Below are 21,207 nucleotides of genomic sequence, written 5' to 3'. Positions count from 1 at the left end.
TCTCTGGAAGTGATTATATTTATCTCCTGAATGGGGTATCAAATTAGCATTATGGGTTTTTTACGTTTTTTTGTTGTTGTTGTTGTTTTATTATTATTATTATTTTATTTTTTTTATATTTTTATTTTATTTTTATTATTATTATTTTAACTGCAGAAGATGGCTCTATTCCTGCCAGTCCAGGAGGCAAGTGTAGAGCATAGTGCTGTGTTTTGCCTAATCTTATTCAAAATACAGTTTCTCCAATTTCTTTTTCCACAGATTTATTTTTTTTTAATAAACTGCAATAAAGATAGTACTATTTCATTTACAGTTTTAAATGCTACACCCATATTTTTACCTCACATGTATGGATTTCCTGTTAGGCAAAATTTGGTTTAGCATATTAAAGATATTGCTGAAAGAAGCATCCCATCAGATGCCTCTCAGATGGACTTCTAGGCCACTGTTTAACTTCTCTGTTCTTATAGAATGTCTTTTATGAAACTTAACAGTTCTAAAATTTAGAATGCAAATGACAGTGATACCTTAGGGACATTCCCAACACTTTCTCATATGCCCTTAGGTGATTGAAGGCAATATTACAACATAATTTTGTGTTTTCAGGAAATTGTTTGATTTTCAAGGAAGTGTCTTATGTTTAGTCTAGCTTGTGTTATATGTATGTTTTTCGTCATCTTTTATTTATACAGTCTTTCAGCTCACTTGCTAAAAGCACTTGATTATTTTCTGCCTCCAGAGGATGCTCTTGTTTTAGCAGGGAAAAAATTTGACATAATAAAGAAGTAAATGCTGTGCTGGTAAATGATGACAGCCAAATTTTTGTAGCCCATTATCATCTCTGTGGGTTTAGTTTACAGCCTGGAGCTGTTGGAAAGTTGCAACACTGGACATATTTTACAAACAGAAGAAAGGCTGAGTACTCCAGAATTATGATGTACTTTCATAAGAGGTGTATTTTTAGCTCTAGTTATATTAAAAATAGATCAGTCTTTTAGTAACTTAATTTTCTTGCATTAGAATTTTGTCTAAAGCAGAGTTGTTTCTATCCCATTCATTGTTATGGCTAGGTTCTTAGGCCTTGTCTGTTCAGTTACAGGTATTTGTTTTACAAGTTTTACTAGATGTTTTATTTTTAGCAGTCTTCATCAAGTATCCAAACATAAGATCTGAGTTAGCTGATTATCAAGGAAGGTTGTATATTTGTTCGTATTTCTGTTACTTTTAAAAAGTGAAATCTGCAGTTTGATGGTTTTTCAGTGGCTTTTAAAAAATACTCGTGTAATTCCTGGCTGTTAAGGGCTCTGCAACAGCTGTCACCAATATTGCTCTAAATTTTGTCTATCAGTAATTTTATTAGTTCATGAAAGAGATTACAAATAAATTAGCCATTTGTAGTTGCAACATGACAAAAAATTAAAAGTTGCTTTGTGTCTGAGAATTAAAAGGAAAGACATAAGTAAAGCAGCTAATTTCACTGTCTTGAAGTTATATTGGCTTAATATTGCAGAGTAATGTTTCTATGTACAATAATAAGCAGTACTTCTAAGCAAACAATTAAACTTTCTGGTGTAATGTTGTCTTTCTGCTGCTGAAAGTGTAGTAATTTGGTCCCTGTTGTGCAACTTTAGGAGCAGGGAACCATCGCTATTTTATGGGATACCTATTCTTCCTGCTTTTTATGATCTGCTGGATGATCTATGGATGTATCTCTTGTGAGTAAATGTGATTTTTTGTCTTTTTAAAATTATTTTAAAATAACTTTGATCTCCTTGTATGAATTTTTATAGATGTTTGCCTTATCAGAGTTTTGGGTATTTTTATCCTGAAATTTAACTACACATTAATATTTGACTATATTGAGTATTTTAATTTAGAAGATGATGTTTTTCTTGTCCTAGATCTTTTCTTTCTTCACAGACAAGTATGTGCGTATGTCATGTGTCCAAGGAGTTGGGAAAGGGAAGAGAGAGCAAGTAAAGCTCTTCTGACACTTGTCATTTTCTTATTTAACACATTCTAATGTGGTCATTATATATTGCTGTACAATAAACATACCTTAAATCTTCCATATATTTTTTGACTTTTCTTCTTTTTTTTTTTTTTTTTCTCTAGACTGGGGTTTCCACTGTGAGACAAGTTACACAAAGGATGGATTTTGGACCTATGTTACACAGATTGCTACCTGTTCTCCGTGGATGTTTTGGATGTTTCTAAACAGTGTGTTTCACTTCATGTGGGTGGCTGTGTTACTCATGTGTCAGATGTATCAGGTATGGAAAAGCACTTCATTCATAATTATGTGTCTTGGGAGTGATATAAGAATATCAAATAGTTCTGTCATTTAAATTTTCATGTTCGTTGTGCTAGACCGAGTGTTTTATCTCTCAGCCTTGCTGGCAAGCATCTGCTGTCTCTCAGTATTAGGCATCATTCAGTTCTAATTCACTTTTTTTTTTTTTTTTTTTTTTTTTTTTTTTTGGTGGGAGAGATTAAAATCCCTACCTCCTGCTTCCCATTCTCAGAATGACAAAAAGGTAAAACAGACCAGAAAAAGGCAATAGAGACTAATACAGCTGTGGGGCCAACTTATAATAAAGCTGTATGTTTTTAACAGAAAAGGAGTGGTGGCTTGAGAGAGGATGCAGTAATTTCTTACGTTGCTTCAGAGTTGAGGCCATATTATTGTACTCTGATCTGACCAAACCCAAGTTTTCTTTATCATTTCTAAGGAAAGAAAAGTCATACTGAAAAGCCTTGAAGTATGACTTGTCATTAATGAGCCATGAGACTTAATCTTTCCAGAAAGATTTCCTGGAAATAGAAATTATCCTCTAAATCTTGGGTAAAACTTTTCAGTAAGTTTAAGTTTTCTCCTCAGTTTTTACAATATTCGTTACTTAGAACATATATAAATTTCAAAATCTTACAGTTTATGTTTGCTCCTGATAATTTCCCCAGTCAGGAACTCATTTGTCAAAAGAAGGACTTTAAACCAGTACATTTGGTCTTTTGCAGTCTCTCTTGTGCAGTACTTGGCTGTGTGTTTTTATGTGAGTTAAATTACTTATTCTTCCTGTCTTAAGATATCTTGCTTGGGTATCACAACAAATGAAAGGATGAATGCAAGAAGATACAAGCACTTTAAAGTTACAACCACGTCTATTGAAAGCCCATTCAAGTAAGTTTTGAAGCATATACAGATTTCTTATTTGTGTAGCCTTGCATATATTTGAATCATGTTGCTCATTGAAACAGAACACACCTAAATACCTCCAGAGTATTTTCTCTACTTGGAGAGAAATCTTGTCAGCTATTTTCACAGTCACACATTCTATCCAGTTTGAGGAAGTGATTAATGTTTTATAGTGTAGGGTGCATAAACACAGAAAAGAACGCTTTCCAGCAGTGGTTGTATTTCACTGTAGAGTTGATGGGGAAATAAATATCCTCTTTATAAAGCAGATACTCAAACCAGAGGTAGTGCCTTACACAGCATGTCTGTGTTGACCTGGGCATTCATTTCCATATTGGGCACTTTCTCCTGAGTGAGACTTAGTGTGCTGTTGAATTTGCTCTTCAAATTCAATTCAAAAATTTGCAGTAACTCCCCTTTCTCTCTACTGTGAGAAAAGAGGCTTCACTTTCTTCCTATTCATGAGGAAGAGCATGGCCAAAGCTATTTGTGGGGAAGGGAGCAGGGAATGCCCCAGGAACTGAAGTGGGTGTTGCATGGGTGAGAGCAAGCTGTTGCAATACAGTCTTTGGGCATCAGTGTGTAAAACGGTAGGTTGGGATTCTTGTTCCTGTAGTGATGAGGATGCAAGATGAAAGATGGGGGCTCAGAGATGAAATAGCACTGAGATAGGAATACAGGGTCATGGAGCAGCTTGTGGAGCCAAAACAGGACATAAATGAAGGCATAAAGCTGGTATATTGATAGATTGAGAGCATGTTACAAACAGCTGGAAAAAGAAAAAAGCACATCTCATCCTGCTGCACATGCTGTGTCTCCTGTGGGAGCTGCTGCTCTACTCTGTGGTGCCACACAGGGTAAAGGAGATAGGAAATGGGAATTGTGGTCAGGAGCAGTCAGCATGAATTCACACAATCCTGTGCAGTGTGCTCTAGGATGACCCTGGTTGAACCAGGGACCCACTGTGGTCCCTTTCAACCTTGCCCATTCCATGTTTCTGTTTTGTAGCAGATGGATTTCTGTGCTAAAAATTTGTGTGGTCTTTTTTTAATACCTCTTCATACAAAACTTTTAGTGAGAAGCAGACAAGCATCTCTGTGTAGTTGCAGTGTTCCTACAGATTAGAATTGCAATGAAACCAGATAATTACTTTGCCTGGAAAACACAGGGTGGTGCACAATATAGGAAAAAAGTGCTTGTTTGATCCAAAATTACTGTCACATTCACAAATCATTTTAACTGAAATAGCTGCTATTATAAAAATTATGCCTGAAAATAACACCAGCTGTCTGAAATAACTGACTTAGCATCACCTGTCACATGAAGCATTGACAGCAAATAGTTTAATTTCCTTTTTGCTTAGACCTGCTCTCACATACATCATTACATGAGCTTCTCTTCCAGAAAACTGTAATCTATTCAGCCCATGTCTAATTAAGTTTAAAATCCCCAGCATGATGGGAGTTCTTATGTAGGTTCCTTAAATATTTGACAGTTGATTGATTCAGCCACAGAAAGTGCTTGAATAGTTCATTTAATTCAGATAATGCTTTCTTAATTTTGTGTTGTAACAGGACCTAGTTGGTCCTAGACCTGCAGCTGGTGAGGCATTATGTGTGCAGAAACAGATATCAATAAATATGGAAATTATTCAAGGAAGACATTCACTTCATGCCACTTTGTTTTGCATCTATCTATACAATGCAACTGTCCTCTTAGAACAGGATCTGAACTACTAGGTTGTGCTACATGGTGGTGGACTGCTAAAAACATATTTTGGTAGATAGTGGAAAAATGTTGATGTCTTGATTATGCCCAAGGATCCAACATTCTCCAGTCTGGTGACCACTTCTTATTTCAGAATTTGCTCATCAGCTTGCTGATCAAGTACAAGAATAATTTTGAACAGAGTTGGTTTTCTGAATTTAGAAACTTTAAGGGTGAAGAATCAAATTTGTAGGTAGGCAAAAGATGATGTACTTTGTTAAATGAGCTATGATACTGCTTGCTAACATGTGTTTTTCTTTTGTTTTAGCCATGGATGTATAAGGAACATTATAGACTTCTTTGAATTCAGATGCTGTGGTCTTTTTCGGCCTGTTATTGTGGACTGGACAAGGCAGTATACAATAGAATACGACCAAACTTCAGGATCAGGCTACCAGCTAGTGTAGCACCACCTTCATCCTGTGAGCATATCATACTGAGTGGTGCCTGAAAATTTTTCTCTCTCTCTCGACTCCGCATCCCTTGAAGAGTAGCATGCTATGTGTAGGGCTGATGATGAATCATAAAGGTACCTTCTCTTCATCAGAGTTTTATTAACAAAAGTAAAAATGGACAGAATAAACTGCCAAACCTGATAAGGAAGAGGAGGAAGATCAAAAAGGGATTTTAACAGTTCTTAACATGAGAATTATTCATGACAACATATTCACAGTATTTGTTATCGGGTTTTTTATTTAAGGTCTTTCACAATGGAGCATGAGATTATTGAAGTATTGACATAAGTAGTTATATTGTGCTGAGCATACAAATTTGTATCCCAATATCAATAATTCCACTGAAATGAGAATCTAGAATATAAAACTAAATTTCATGATACAGAGTTCACTGATCGCTTTGTTGTGGTTCTTGTAATGTGATTTTTTTAATACCGATTTTCTGTAGTAAGATGTACATTGGAAAATGTGCTTTTCAGTACTGTTTAAACATCCTATGGTGGGGATCCCCTGTAACATGTTAAGTTATAGCAGTAGGGCACGTCAGGTAATGTTGAGTACAACTATGTTGCCCACGTTTTTTGGTGATTGTTTTTGCCACCAGTTAGTGGTACAACTAAATACTTGTAATAACCCTGTTCTGAAATAATGTAGTCTGAAATAAACAACTGCGCCAATAAGGGAAGTTTTCTGTCAGAGTTAAAGCCCTGCTTAAATGCATGATACACCTGTAAAATTAGTTTACAGTATATAATGTTCAGGGAAAAAATGTGGGGAAAAATAATTATCTTTGAAGTAATTGTATAAGCAACTTGCAGACTAGCAATGTTTTAGTATTAGGTTTGGTCGCAAATACAGTACCGTGTAGCGTATTTGGAGACACGTTGGAAGAGAAATTACATGGGGGGGATGCCACAGATGTGAAAGCAAACGTCTCAGTTATAAAAAGAGAAGATGATTTTAAATTGAATGCAATTGCAGAAGAACCCAAAGTTGCCTGAAGTGCTTATTTCATTTGGATGTGAAATTATGAAACCCAGACTTTAACAAAAACAAAAAATTAAGAATCCCCATAACAGCACGTGCGCACAGAAAATGCAGAGCAGTGTTTTGAAGAAGATGGTGTAATTGGCACGTGGAAATCGCCCTTAATTTCTGTTTTTAAGTTCTCATGCTACAGATGTGTTTGGAAGGTAAGGAATGATCTGAAATTGCATTCCAAAGGGGCTTTTCTTGAATGTGATGCACTGATTTTTGTTATGGTGTTTTCATACACTCATAGTGAATTGTTCACTGCTTCCTTAACTATTGTTTACAGAGAGACTGAGAATCAGTTTAGTTCTCTTCTAAGTGCTGTAGCAACCCTGTGGTTCGAGGAACCTGTGAGGGGAGTTTGGGGAGGGACCTGAAAGCAGATGTCTGAGACCAGTGTAAAGAATGTGTATCTGTATATAAATAATTTATCAAATAGTTTTTTCTCTGTGAGTGTGTGTTTAGTGTATTTAAAGCTGCTCATTTTCATTTTATTCAACCAAAAAAGTGTAGGAAGATATCTAATGAGCTTTTAGTGATGTTAAATATTGCTGTTAATAGGCATTATGCCCTGCAAATTCACTGCATGTTTGATGCTTGGCAAAATTAGCGTTTTCTGTAACACGCAGATTACAGGTAATAAAGCAATCTAGTGGTATTCCCAGCCCTTGCCTTAGTAAGAGGAGCAGTGAAACTGTAAATAGTTGATGTTCAGTATTTGCAAGTAAACATTTTTTTTGTAGTTGTTCATTGATCTCAAGACACGCACTTAGTTTGCAAGTACCAGATATCAGGATTTACAGAAGTGCAGCATTAGAGTCCTTGAATGTTTAATACTGGAAAAATCAACGTTGTCTTGGACACTTTTTATAAGAGGGGTTTGGGTATAGGGGTGGCAAGAAGCTTTGGCTACTGTTGTCAGACAAAATTTATAATCCTAACAAAAACATGCTCTATTTCTGTGAAAACAGTTTACTTTGATTATTAATTTTTTTCTAATCAGAAAAAGCATGAAATCTTTACACTATGGTTTATTTTAATCACCAGTGATGTTTTGCATATTTGTTCATTCATTTCTTTTTTCACATTTTAGTTGGGGGTCGTTTGACTTGAGGAGCTTCAATACACTTTAATAAATATCAGCCAGCCACTAGAAGAGCAGTTCAGTGCATGATGCAAGTTTTGGTCATATTTGCCCAGTAGCATTAACTGCCATGAATTGCATCATGCACTCCATGTCAAAAATGTTTGCAAAAGAAGAGCTGATCCTTGGTAGCACATAGCAAGTTCCACACTATTTACATGTCAGTAGCTCTCTGGTGACAGATTTGTTGAGACCTGCAGAATCTGAGCAATAGTAAGTAGTTGTGAAAATTAACATGCATATATGGATGTGGGATGTATGAAGTTTCCAGTGCAAAATGTAACTTGAGTAACACTGAATTGTTGATGCGAAATCATAAAGCAAGCAGGGGGGAGCCAACTATGCAGCATTTTTCTGTCAAGTTATCAAACCTAAAATTTACTTGTTGAACCAAAACTGCATTGCTTCTGAAACTTAAGCTGATCCAGACCAACAGCAGATCAGACCAATGTAATCTGACATAGGTAGAATAAATAGGAATTTTGTCTTGGCCCTAAACATGTGCTGTTTCTTTGCAGGTTTTTGTATTCTTTGATGTCCACCAGATTTTTTTTTCAATTAATGTGTAAAACAGCATCACTACATTTTAAGCTGTGGATTTTTTTGTATATTATTTATAACTGTGCCAAGTATTATTTTAATACTGTCGAGATCTTGATGTGTATTACATTGTGAACAAAAAAAAAATCTGTAAAATGTTTAATAAACTAGCTCTCCTTACATAAATTAAATCTGTTAAATTTTGTAAGTTATTAATCAAATAAATATTGACTCTTAGATGCAGTGTTTCTATTGACTTGGGGTGTGATTTCATACAGTGTAGTTTCTGTCCAGTTTCAGAAGCCTTTCTGGAAAGATCTACAGCTGTCTTACAGATGGCATGCACCCAAATCTGTACAGATGTGAAATCCTGTGAGTTACTACACTGTTGTGGTAAATTACACCTTTGCACTACCAATTAAAGTTAGCATTCACTAATTAAAATATTCTTGTCTTTTGAGTGAATCATGCTGGCACGGTAAACAATTTCTTAGGGGAGAACTCCATCTAGGGAATATTTCATGTGGCCTAATATACTTACATAATGACACTTGAGGTATTCTGAGGGTCAGCCAGACATCTACACAGGGCTAAGATGTGTCACCAAGATGTTTGCTTCTGGGTGGCACTTTGCAGGAGATAGACTACCTTGGCTCTTCTGGTTCATGCCAAAGGTTAGAATTTGAGTAGAAATAAGGTAACAATCCAAGTTGGAATTTAATCAGGATATTTATAGCCAGCAATATTTATTAAAGTACACATCTAAAGGGAAGAAAGAAGTGTTTTATACTGCATCTTGGTTTGACATTGAGAATTTGTGGTGGTGTGTGTTTTCTCCCCTTTCCCCAGCAGTGTTTCTGGTGAGGCTGTGTCCAGGCTGGCTACCCTTTGGCTTGTTAGGGAAAGGACCATGGAAGACTTTCAACCTGTGCTGAGGATCTCTATCCAAGATTTGCAGTGCTCCATCAGAGGAGTTGCTGTGCTTGGGAGTCTTGATGATTTGAAAGCTGGTTCCTGGGGTTGGGGATTTCTTGGAAAGAAGCCAGCCTTCTGCACCCTCATTACACCTTGATTAGAGTTCAGTGCCTTGCACCTCCCATTAGCTGCCTTTTAGTAAAATCAGTTTTTCTCACTATGAAAGCAATGTCCATGGTATGAGTAGCAGGACTGAGAGCTTTCCCCTAGGTTTCCTAGGCTGTGCTGTTGCTTGCTGCCTCAGTCCCACCTGATATGTGCTGTTTCAGACTTAACTGTTGTCTTTTTCAGCTCTAATCTTTCCTGCTCTGTGAACTGGACAAACTCTTGGGGTCACATTTTGAGCTGGCTTGTTTTTCCTCCTATCCACGTGGTTCCTTTATAACCTGTACAAAATGCTCTTTGTTTATTATTTTGAGTAGTACATATTTTTCTAATTAGGCTTTTGGCATGAACTGCTTCACTGCCTCAGACCACGGTCATAGATGTTGCTTGAAACTGCTTTAGACCGTGCTGACACACTTGCTTAATGTTTTGTTGCAGCATTCCCAGTCTTGAATGTGTTTCTTTAAATTCAGTGTTGTGAAGGGTTCTTTTACCTCAAAAAAGTATCAGTCTGCTTCCCAAACCAGACAAGAGTTTCCAAGTTCTATTTTCTTTTTAACCAAACTTCTTAATCTGCAGCTGTCTCAATGGAGTCTTCCTGTGCAGTAAATTCTGTGCATAACAGCATCTCAATATCAAAGCATGCACAGCCCCCCAGAATATTACGGTGGAAATGATTTGGTTTTCATTTACTAGAGAGTGCCAGAAACAGGCACCCTTATCTATCCCTTTTAGAGCTGTGTCACCATACAGAGCACTAGATGAAGATTTATTACATCTGTGCAGCAGGCAGCTCGTTGCCTTGCACACACACAGATGATGGTGTGACACTGGAGGAGAATCATTCAGATCTGACTGTCAGCTTTCAGTAGAGCTGTGCATTAAGCCTATAAAGCATTGTTCTTCCACCTCTGAAGTACCCAGCACTCCCATCACTTTTATTGCTGACAAAGTAGGCAACACTTAGATTTAGGGTATATCAACAAGCAAAGCTTTATTGAGTATATACTCAGTATTAAAAGTGTTACAGTGTGATATACAAGGCAGGAAAAAAGCAGTGTGTGTGTGTTTGTTTTTAAAATCATGGGCTGAAGGTACACTACAGTAACTAGTATCTGTTTCACAGTAGTTAGTAACATTTAGGAAACTCCCTTGTTCCTTCTAGCAGGATCTCAGCAGAGCTGGAAGGCATTTTTAGGCCCCTTACTGGGCATGAACAAGGGCACCTGCTCCTTGGCCATACCCAAATCCCTTGGGGCCAAAGTTCTTCGCATAACAACCTGTGAGAAAGATGAACATACAGTAGCTGAGTCTTCTGGCACATTAATTAAGAACAGCACTGTCTAGGCTAAGCCTCTCATCAGCTTCTCCTTAGTCACTAGAATATCCCCCAGGGAAGCAATGCTTAGAAAACATTTTGTTAAGCTGCATAACAGGACTGAACTCAGTAGTCAGGACTGTTCGGTCTGTGTAACTCCCAGCCCACTCTGAGAGCAACTCACAGGTCAGTTCTCTAACTTAGTATCTGTTAAGGCATTTGAGATCATCAAACCACTGTGTGGATCAAGTTTATACCCGTAACCACTCAGGAAGGCAGAACAGAATGCTTGCTGGCTTGTTTCCTTACTCTGATCAGGCACAGAGCAAGGCTGCTGCTGCATTTCTCAGAATGTGATGTTTTATTTGATGCAGGTGTCAACTACAGCAGCAGCTTCAGTAGTACCTATTTCATTTTTTACTCTATTCCTATGACTTACAGAGCACTTCCATTTGAACATAAGCCTGAAAGTTTCTTATACCAGCAATATACTGACCATTTGTCCTTGTAAGATATTATCTTGAACCATAAACAAATGGTCTTTGCTTCTTTTCTCACCTTTACAATAGATTTCTCCCTCTTTTTCAGTTAGGGTTGTAGATTCTAGGCTTTTTCCACACTTGGCACATCGGAAGCAGTTCTTGTGCCAGGGCTAGAGAAAAAAAAAAATAAAAAAAGACAGTATTAATACACAGGATGCCCAAGTTGGTAAAAAACATGTTAACTGGAGACATCTCATCAATGTTGATTAGAGACTGGTGAGTGAAAGCCAGCTGAAGTGCATCAGTAGCAGACGAGTATCTGCATTTCCGTAAGCAGCACAAAGCCCCAGATTCCAGCCAGCATCCTGCTCAGAGCAGCATTCTGAAAGGTCTGGGCTTGCTGTGATCAATTCAGAGCACATCTTGGCTCTCTGCAGTGAGTGAGTCAGACAGCTGGCAGACTGACATGCAGGTTCACATGGTATTTTCAGAGACCATCCCCATTTTGCTGAAGCACTCAGCCTCCCTCACAAGCTGCACACCTCAAGATTGTTTCCTCTTCTAGGTGAGAGGGGCTTCTGTAGTCTGCTTCAAGTCTCTAGCATGAACAATATTAAATCTTCACCTCTCAAATCTAAGGTGATCACTCATCACCCTGCATTTCAAGTGCTTCTTTTTCAATTAAGTTGATTGATTTGACTATTTCCAGTGCAAAGAAATGCAATTTTAAGGTAATTGCCCTGCAGTTGGTTCCCTGCTGGGACCAACATAACACACCTTGCTCAATTTAAAGTCCACATTGCAGGTACAAAACAACACATGCATCTCCTTACCTTTCCAGCTCCTATTACTTTCTCTGCTGCATAAACAGAATCACCACACCTAGAGCATTTCTCTGTCCCTCCAAACTTCTGAGCAAACTTGGAAGGGTTCGGATTTGTGGTGGGCCGGTGAGGAGAAGGTGTGCTGAAAGAAACAGGATATTTGTTTTCTCCACTCTTTTACTAAATGATCTCTTGCTCTGCTTAGCAACATGAACAGACCAGCATCCAGCACATGGTACAGAATACAGTACTGCTGCAAATCTGAAGAAGGCTATCCAATTACACATGGTAGGAAAAAAAAAGCCACAACAACAAAGAGAGAAAGGCCATGCCTTACAGGCTAAAGAGAAGCTACTGTAAAGGCTCATTTCCTGAGGAGCCTTCCCCTTTTCACTTAGAAGAGCTAAACTCTATCAGGACATGGATTTTGCAGATAGTAAGCTACAAATAATTCCGTTAAGTTCCTGTCCACTTACTATAATCGGGAACCTGAATGGATCACTGAACCTGGCTGGAGAGCATACATCATATAAACATTAAGCAGTAATTCGGGAACTTGCATGAAGCAAGTTGTGAGACCTACCTCAGCTTCTTTCCACATGCTTTGCTTTACAACAAGAACTTAATCAGACTAGGAATGTTTACTATTTCATGTGACTTTTGGCTTTGGCTATAATTAAACAGAAATGGTTCTTCATTTGCTATTAAAAATTAAATCTGCTTGTAGCCCCAGATTCTCAGCTGTCCAAATCCATCCCTGCAAGAACCTGTTGAATATTGCCATTTCCAGCTTATTTAGGAGTGCAATGTGAGACCCACAGTCACCTCTGTGAGCTCATGCAATGCCATCAGCAGCTCCTAAGCCTCTCATTGGAAGAACTGCTTCCGCTGTGCCCTACAGCTCATTCATAGGATGAGTGTGTCCCTGCTCTCACCAACTCCTGTTTCTACTGTCCCGACTCATGTAGTCATCAGTGGGAGCTTTGTGCAATGCAGGTTCAATGCCCTGCATTCAGCTAGATGAGGTATTTTGCAGCATTTCTATTCCAAACATGAACATAAACAAAAGACTCCTCTGAAAACAATACTGAAGGACAAGGGCCATGTACCCCCCCAACTCAGTTCACTCACCTCTCAGGCTTGATGCCTAGTCTCTCTCCCCTGTCCATGTTCAGCGTGCCTGCCCCTTGGCCATATCCATAACCTTTTGGGCCATACTTTTTCCCATAGCAGGATTTGCAGTAAACTTCAGCATCATGAATTGCTACAGTTGTGCTGTCCAAGTTTTTCCGGCAGACCACTGGAGGTAAAAAAAAAAGTTAAACTGCCTTAAGGACTATTTCCATCAGCACACATACTAAGCCAAAAATCAAGTGAGAAGTGATGTTATGGGTTTCTCTGTCCAAAATTCTTCCCATTAGGCTGTGGGACCACCAGAGATTTGAGGGAGCAAGTTGCTGTTTGAATTTGTGAATTATGGGCTCTATTCCCTCCCACCTCTTCATGACCGTGACATTTAAAGCCTGGAAACTTGCTGGGGTTTGATGAATGAGGCTGCTCAGAAACCCAGAGAGGGCAGTCAGCAGTTTCCCTTGACAGATGCCATACAGCATGAAGCAAAAGCCTATCACTACAGAAGTGCCCCTGTCCTGCCCTTTTGGCCAGGATGGGGCTGGGAAAAAAAACAAACCTACAAAGTTCCCCCCTGCCCCCCACCTCAGTACTGCTCCAGGCCAGAGCTGGGGCTGGTTCACAGCTGTCACCGGAGGGGCTGTGCCTTTCCGGCATTCCTACACTGTCCTCCAGCACAATGCAAGCCCTCTACTCAAGGTTACAGTAGAAGGGAGAATTATTTCCTTCTTAAACGTCCTTTTGTATGCCAACTGGCACACTCTTTCCATCTGCATCAACATTATGCCCATGAAAAAGAATTTGGGCAGAAAAAAAAGACATGGGCTCATGATTTTTTTGTTTAAAGATTTTAATGTCTTCAAAACACTGGGTGACTTTTGCTTAGGCAATCATTAGCCCAAGGTTCTTTTTATAAGACACTAATATCCAATAAGTAAATCAATTAATGCATGTTTGTTAAATCTATGGACTTTAACCCCAACAGAAGTATGCAATAAGGAAAACCATGTATTCAGACACACTAGATCCATTGTTTGACTCTAAGTTCCAGGTCTCTTTTAATAGTAACTCCCATAAAAGGCTGAAAATGAGGCAGCTGAAGGCATCTAATCTTTTTTTTGTGACCACTGTAGAGCTCAAGGAAAGGAGCGTAGGTGTGCCAAGGCTCTCAAGGCGAGCACAGCACACCAAGGTTAGGCAGCAGACTTAACAGCAAACTTGTTTGAGGGGCCCAGATGTAACTGCAGCCAATGTAAGAAGACTAAACCCTAGCTCTGCCTGTAAGTATTAATCACCAACAAGTGGGGCAAAACAGTACCTCATGTTTGCAGTAAGGTAAAATTCTCTGATTCAGACAGAGAGGCTGTCTGCTTGCAAAGTGGGAGCCTCTGATTCACAGTGACCCTTTGTTCCCTTCATCTAAGCAGAGGTATTTTCAGCAGAGAAAGCGATTTTCAATGCCTCACTGGGCTTGTTGGTTGGACTGGAAAATAATGCTTTGGACTCCTTTCATCTGAAATAAACCACAGGCCCCTGTGCCAAGAAAGTTTAGGCTTTTGGCTGTAGTAACGCATCAACAACTCGGCTGTGCTCGTGCGCACTGCTGTCCTGGTCTGCACAGCACTTCAGGGCAGCACTTCCATAACTGTTCCTTCAGCTTCTGCCAGCCCCAGGACTACGGGGAGCAGCCCAGCCGAGCTCACATCAGTGCAAACAAGGCTCTGCCACTGGGCTTCCTGCTCTGCATGAGCAACACTTAAGCCAGGTTTCCAACCTCAGGATCCCTCAGACTCCTGAGTAAAAGGTTGGCAAGAGTGCAAATGGATGTGCTCTGCTCTGAGACGTACATCCCACCCCTGATATGATAAAACCTCTCCAGAAGGTGAGCTCTCCCCTCAGGACTGCCGAGCCCAGGAAGCACATGGGGAAGCAGGAATCGACCCCAACACACGACGGACAAAGTCACCTCTGGCCACTGCCATCCCCAGTGCATCACAGGTCTGGGACACCTCCTGTGGATCAGCCCCGTGCTGCTGTGACCCCCACATCTCTGCCAGGAGAGATTCTGGAGGAGAATACTTACTGCAGAGGAAGCAGCACCGGTGGAAGCTCCTCCCGTCACACTGCACCTCCTCGGCGTGGTAGACGGTGCGGCCACAGGCACCACATTTGTTGCCACCTCCCCAGTTCGGCATGGCGGTTCTGTGTGCCCAGCCAGGCAGGAGGGGAAAAGGAAAGGGGAGATGTTTGTTAAACAGTGTCCTCCACCACCCTGGCCCCAGGACAGCTGGGGTTACAGGCTCCTTTAAATCAGATCTGTGAAGGTTATGTGGCATCAGAGCACAACCCCGCAATTTCATCAACTGTTTAAAAACATGACCTTCCACTGCGTGAGAAGTTTTTGGGACCAGTTCAATTTCCCAGCTCTTCAGATGCCAGACCAGACTTAAAGGCTTAGGCAGGCTCTCTATGGCTATTTGTAAAAGCAGACAAACTGGCAAGGGGAACAGAGACCACTGCTGCTGAACAGCAAGAAAAACAGACTCAGTCTTCGTGAGCCATGTCCTCTGTCCCTGTCTGGGGATTTTGAAAGTTACATAAATTGGATATGCACAAATTACAGTTTCATGCACAAGAGCTTTACTGTACCTGGAACAAATGCCCCCCCAGATGGATATAATTTCAGTTTCTATGCTTCATTTATGCTGGGCCTCTTCTCTGATAGAAGCAAACCAATTGTGCCAACAACGGCATTTTGTTTTACTGCAGGGCCTGTCATTTGGTGCTGAGGTGTCTTTTTCTACCCACACCACTACAATTTGGGATCTGGTACAAGCCAAAGTTCACCGGAAAAACACTTATTAGGGTTGTAGGAATGTTCTGAACTCCTTTGAGATCACATTACACTTCAAAGTAATTTAAGGGGGATTATTTTCCAGGGACTCCACCCTTGTTATATGAACTGCACCTTTACAGGCAGGTATATCAACCAAACTCAACTGCTCAAGTAGCCGCAGCTGATTTAAAAGGAAGTGAAATTCCCTCTCCTGCATTACTTGCAACGGACACACAGAAAACTATGGGGACGGACATCTCACCCATTGTGTCAACCTGCAGCCTTGGAAAAGAACAGTCTCTTACATTAAGCCAGAAGCAGTGCCTGTCTCAAGCTGATCCCGAGCTCCCCTGCACTCCCTGTCACCACCACCAGCAGATCCCCCCCAGCTCGACAAGGAGCTCCTCCCATTAACGGTTGGGGGTTGAAGTTCCAAAGCAGAGCCCTGCCCATCACCTTTGATATTTCTGGGGCTTTCCTCCAGCCCCCACCACCATGAGCTAACACAGCTGTTAGCCCTGAACAGCCCTTGGCTTGTGACTGCTGTTTAATGCTGGTTTGCTCTCCTGCAGCTCAGTGCCACCACCTCTCACCAGCACACGCCAACAGCAGCAGGCAGACAGGGCTACTGCCTCCATGAGCTTAACCCAGCAGAGCTGCTCAGCACCCATCACTCCCAGTGCTCCTTACTGATGCTCATTTCACACAGGGTTTTTGGGCAAGGACCATGGTTTGCCCACTGGAAGCCCAGAGGGCACTTCCTGCCACCCTACCCCACCAGCAAGAGCATTCCCTCCCTGCAGAGCTCCCACAGGTCAACTATCAGGGAGGGAGGCTGGGAAGGAATTTCTTGGGAGCTTCTGACTTTTCTCTGCAAAACTCACCTTCAGTCACCCTGAGCAGCTCTCCTAGGCCTGCCAAGGAGAAGATACACACAACAGCATCCCCACACAAAGCCCACAGCCCGCTGCCTTCAGTTAACTTTGCACTCATCCCTCTGAGCCAGAAGCAGAGGACTACCCATCTCCAGTTGCCTCTCTCATCAATAGAGTGGAACTGGAAGTGCCACTACAGGAAGCCAGACAGGAGCACTTTGCTTCAAGAGCTCTTTTCTCTAAGGGGCTCTTCTCCCAACATGTGGGGCAGGCCTCAGCGCAGAGCGAGGCACCTCGCACCCCAGGGTAGAGCAGACTCACAAATCAGAGCAGCAATTTTGGCTAAGCCTGAATTACGTGATCCATCTTGCTTGGTAAAACAAGCCTCCTGCCCCAGGAGCAATAAGCAGCATTCAGCAGTTTTAGGGACACAAGATGTGTGGTTCCTAAGTAAGACATGCTGCCAGGTGGCTGCTACAAGACCTTTGTCCAAGACAAGCAGACAGCCATACGTGGCATGTGGGAAAATAAGATTAGTTTGAAGATTAAATTGGGGCACCTTAGGTACATTCCTAAGCAACAGCTTAAGAAACTTCCCCAGAGTGGCTGAGCAGTGCCATTTGCACACTGACACCAATTACTGAGACAGCTCTTTGTTTAATACTTCCATGGGATTAGCATCATTACTGCTCCATGGTTTAGCACTAATACCCAGACCTAGCTCATAAAATTAGTTTTATGACATTTCCCACTTTGCTTTTGTCATTCTTGGCAGAACCGTACAGTCTAAAAACCAAGATTCCATTTCTTTTATTCAAGTGCTTGGCTGTGCTACCGCACAGCAGCTGACATCAATCACAGCAAAGAGCGTCCTTAGCTAAGGAGAATATACGCTGCACAATGCTTTGGAAAAGGAATGCGTGGACTGGAAAAAAAAAAAAAAAAAAAAAAAAAAAAAAAAAAAAAAAAAAAAAAAAAAAAGAGATTCCTTTCCACTCTGTGACTCTGTGTGCTTTCCAAAATGTAAATGGTATTTGGTACAAGAACTACTTCTGTCTTTTCCTCTCATCACCACCACACCTCGTGCTCTTTTGTGCATTTACATGAGTCTACGTTATTTTAATCATTTTGTTAGCAAAGAGTAATTTAGTTTTCATGCACACTAGAGCTGAGGACCTGAATCAGGTTTCCCCAGCTTTGCCCCAGGTTTCACACACAATATTGGGCAACACCGGGTGCAGCTCCACCCTTTCTTCCCGAGAGAGACAAAATACCAGACGACCCGACAACCATTGGCTAACTCTAAACTTCTGATAAGAGCTTTGCGAGTTCATTAAACGAAAAGCAAGAAGGAACGGAAGTCGGTACTTCAAGGTATTCTCTTGCAGAGAAGGTATTTCCATTTACGCTCCCCATGGCGTTCCCAGGGCGGCTCGGTGGGGAGAACGGCAATAGTTCCTCCGTTACTGAGGAGCAGGAGCTGCCCCGGCAGCGGTGCCCGAGGCGCCCGGGGCCGGTGTCCGCAGCCCTGCCCGGCACAGCGCCCGCAGCCGCGGCTCCCCACGGCCAGGGCAGGTCCAGCGCCAGCCCCGCTCCCTCGGCACTCTGCCCAGGGCATGCGGGCCCCTGGGGACTGGAAAGCAGCGATTAAACATCCAGGTGATCTCACCGCCAGCACCAATTCCGGCTGTCGGCTGCGGCCTGACGGCGGCCCTTGTACCCGGCACGGCATCCCCGGGACGAGCCCCGAGTCCTTCCCGGCCCGTGTGTTAGCGGCAGCTCTGACCCAAGGGACCGGGGCCAGCCGCAGGGCAGGCACACGGGAATTCCAGGCTATCCGGTTATCCTGGATGGCTCTCTGGGCGGCCCGTGGCTCCATCCCCAGAGCAGCCCAACAGCAGCAGCGAGTGAGCACCGCTCGCACCGCCCCGCCACCCCGGCCCCGGAGCGCCGCCCTGACCCTGACCCTGCCCGCGCCCAGGTCCGGTCCGGTCCGGTCCATCCCCCCGTCCCCGGCACTCACCGGGCTCGGCTCGGCTCGGCTCGGCTCGGCTCGGCTCGGCTCGGCTCGGCTCGGCTCGGCTCGGCTCGGCTCGGCTCTCAGCGCGGCGCGGCCTCGCGGCGCCTTAAAGGGGCGGGGCGGGGCCGTGAGGGGCCGGGCCCAGCCCCGCTCCTGGCGCGGGGCCCTCACGGCCGGGCCGGCCTGTCCCGGGGGCGGTGAATGTCCCCGCTGCGGCCTCGGACCGCGGAACCTCGGCTTGTGCTTTTACCCAGTGTTAGGGTTTTTGCTTGGCATTCTCGTAGGCTCCGTGCCCGTGTTTCCCCGGAGCACAGGGCAGGGATGCGGGAATGGTGTTTGGCGGGACGTGAGGAGCGGGCTCAGGCAGGAGCAGGAGCCAGTGCCGGCCCGGGGGACTCGGGCCCTCCGCTGAACCGCCGCTCCCGCGGGGACTGATTAGGAGGGGCCTTAATAGTTTTCACAAAAGCCCCGCAATCAGGGCTGTCTACAGCAGGCTGGAGAAAACCGCCCCAGGCTCCAGCTGTTTTCTGTAGGTGTCCCCATCTCCCAGTCTCCGGGGCCGTCGCGCTCTGGCCCCGTCGGTTCCAGGATTGTGCACAGGGCTCCGTGTCTAGCGGGAGGTGTGCGTTTGTCCGCTGCTCGTTATTAATCCCGTACCAAATCACCTCCTCGTTGCCCACAGGAATGCCGGGCAGCCCGGGAACGGCCTTTTCACACGCCCTGGAGACAGAGCCCAGGAATGAAGCCCAGGAGCCGGGTGTGGGCAGCCCCTGTTCCCTCCTGCCCCGGCGCCGTGCACTGAGATGGGCCGTGTGCTGGCTGCGGTGAAACATCCCGCGGAGCTGTCGGCACACACAGCTGGGTGACGGCAGCCTGCGCCCAAAATGCCTGTGTTTCACACGTACTGTGAGATGACTGAAAATGACCTCCACACCAGGTCAGAGAGTGAGAAGGGCTACCTGTTCTCTCCCCTTAAAATGTTCTTTCCGTGTACTGTAGCCTGCATGCTGGCAGCTGCAACTTGCCGAGATTTTTTTGCTTTCCGGTTTTTAATTTTCTTTTTCTTTTCAATTTTATTTTTAATGAATTTTGAATGATCAGAGTGTGCATGATACATGTGCATCTCAGAGTCCTGCTCCATTAGCAAAGCCAGTATCTGTTCCTGTGAAACAAGTTGGTGTTCCCTGTGAGCAAGACCAAGAATCTGACATCAAGCTTCATAACAAAAACTTTATGCCAGGCTTTGAGGGAAGTGAGCACTAGGAGAAGCAGAAGTGTTAGCAACTGTTGTTTGTCGAGTTGGAGGTTGCATGAGGGGAGAGGATCTCTCGAAGTCGAACAAGTAAGAGGCGTATGAGTCAGCGCAGACTGACTCCATTTGCTGCAAGAATTGCCTGTGCTCTCTTGTCCAACCTGTCCTGCCCCAGCCCTGCTGGAACTGCCTGTGATGATGCTGCGTTATTTGCCACGTCTCCTCGGGTAGCCTCCAGAGCTAATAGATTCTGTCTTTTGATAACATTTCCTACAGACTATAAAAAATAAACAGCAGAGATCCCAAAGGGAAGTGAGAAGCTTTGCAAGGTCTGACCATACTCAAGGGAAATTCTCACTGTGACTAAGGGGCCATGCTGCTATGAAATAAAACACTCTTCAGTGGTGAGGCACTGCTGACTGAGCTAAAAGACAGTCTAACATCCAGTGTTTCGTTTTCTCATCTTTAGTGCTTAGTCAGTTTGTCAGAAATAGGTAACTATGAGGGTCAGACATGAGTATATCAAGGAAGTCCATTGCTATAGGAAGAATATTAAGGGATACATTACTGCAACACTTGGGAATAATACCTTGGAATGAAGAAAAAACAGATGAAAGTATGAAAACTTTTACCGCATACTTTATTGATATGGAATATTTTTATCAATAATTTTTATAAATAAAAGTATGCATATTTGTTATCTATAAACACAAAGTTATTTTATTTATAAGCATATTTATTCTATCTCCTCTGCAGGTCTCTGTTTCTTTCCTGAGAGCATAGTTCAGAATTTATTTAAGATAAAGCCTGAATCCAGCCCTGCTGCATTCCTCCTTGCTGTCCTGCACTCCTTCAACCTGTCACCCTGAACATGCCTGCCACTGCCCAAGCGGCCTCACTGCCCCTTTCACCTTCCTTGGCATCCTCCTGACCTGATCCTATCCTTCCTTGTGTTCCTGCCTAACACCTGCTGTAAACTACTCTTTCTGACTCACCCAGAATTTCAGATGATGCCTCTACTCACTGGCCCGGGGAGGAATTCTCTCCTAACCCCCATGGCAGGCCCCTGTAAGCAGCCTGGCTCCGCAGTCTGCCAGCTTTTTGTCTGGCTTTTGCCATTTTGAGCTCAGCAGATTATAATTAGGACAGTTTATTTCTGAAAAGCAGTGTTCAAGTGTATTAACAACTCCTGTTCCTTTCCCCTGCTGATTCTGCGGCTCAGGGCCGGAGGGGTGGTGTGTATTTCCTCTCTGTT

At 43.0% G+C, this 21,207-nt stretch overlaps 3 protein-coding genes across 4 annotated transcripts in view; 1 reads left to right on the top strand and 2 right to left on the bottom strand.

Moving 5' to 3' along the window:
• ZDHHC17 (zDHHC palmitoyltransferase 17) overlaps nt 1–8,371 on the top strand; it is a 68,383-nt gene extending 60,012 nt beyond the window's left edge. The window contains exons 14-17 of the mRNA XM_083860369.1: nt 1,632–1,715; nt 2,116–2,273; nt 3,087–3,181; nt 5,232–8,371. Of these exons, the coding sequence (XP_083716495.1) occupies nt 1,632–1,715; nt 2,116–2,273; nt 3,087–3,181; nt 5,232–5,370 (476 nt within the window). The 3' untranslated portion in view covers nt 5,371–8,371. The remainder of the gene's footprint in view (nt 1–1,631; nt 1,716–2,115; nt 2,274–3,086; nt 3,182–5,231) is intronic.
• The window catches only part of OSBPL8 (oxysterol binding protein like 8), a 396,216-nt gene that overhangs the window by 199,359 nt on the left and 175,650 nt on the right, over nt 1–21,207 (bottom strand). The window lies entirely within an intron of this gene.
• On the bottom strand, nt 10,183–18,772 carry CSRP2 (cysteine and glycine rich protein 2). Of its 2 annotated transcripts, none has more exons than XM_083858776.1 (6): nt 18,704–18,772; nt 15,053–15,171; nt 12,970–13,138; nt 11,848–11,980; nt 11,091–11,184; nt 10,183–10,494 (listed from the first exon to the last, which is right to left on the bottom strand). In XM_083858776.1, the coding sequence occupies exons 2-6, from the start codon at nt 15,162–15,164 to the stop codon at nt 10,418–10,420; spliced, it is 585 nt and encodes a 194-aa protein (XP_083714902.1). In that variant the 5' UTR covers nt 15,165–15,171; nt 18,704–18,772; the 3' UTR covers nt 10,183–10,417. The 2 variants fall into 2 exon arrangements, with proteins under 2 accessions (XP_083714902.1, XP_083714903.1); XM_083858777.1 differs by lacking the exon at nt 18,704–18,772 and adding an exon at nt 18,350–18,543.

The sequence above is a fragment of the Zosterops lateralis genome, assembly GCF_965231275.1.
Source record: "Zosterops lateralis genome assembly, chromosome: 4".
Lineage (NCBI taxonomy): Eukaryota > Metazoa > Chordata > Aves > Passeriformes > Zosteropidae > Zosterops > Zosterops lateralis.
The sequence above is the reverse complement of the archived record's forward strand: the minus strand, read 5'-3'. Positions and strand labels throughout refer to the sequence as shown.

Bases quoted from the DNA above. Each gene is read 5' to 3' on its own strand.
- CSRP2 (XM_083858776.1), bottom strand. From the start codon at position 15,164: ATGCCGAACTGGGGAGGTGGCAACAAATGTGGTGCCTGTGGCCGCACC. The intron at 13,139-15,052 runs GTAAGTATTCTC...TTTTACCTCCAG, and splicing joins CCGGTGCTGCTTCCTCTGCA to TGGTCTGCCGGAAAAACTTG. The intron at 11,185-11,847 runs GTAAGGAGATGC...TTTTTTCTCTAG, and splicing joins AAGTAATAGGAGCTGGAAAG to CCCTGGCACAAGAACTGCTT.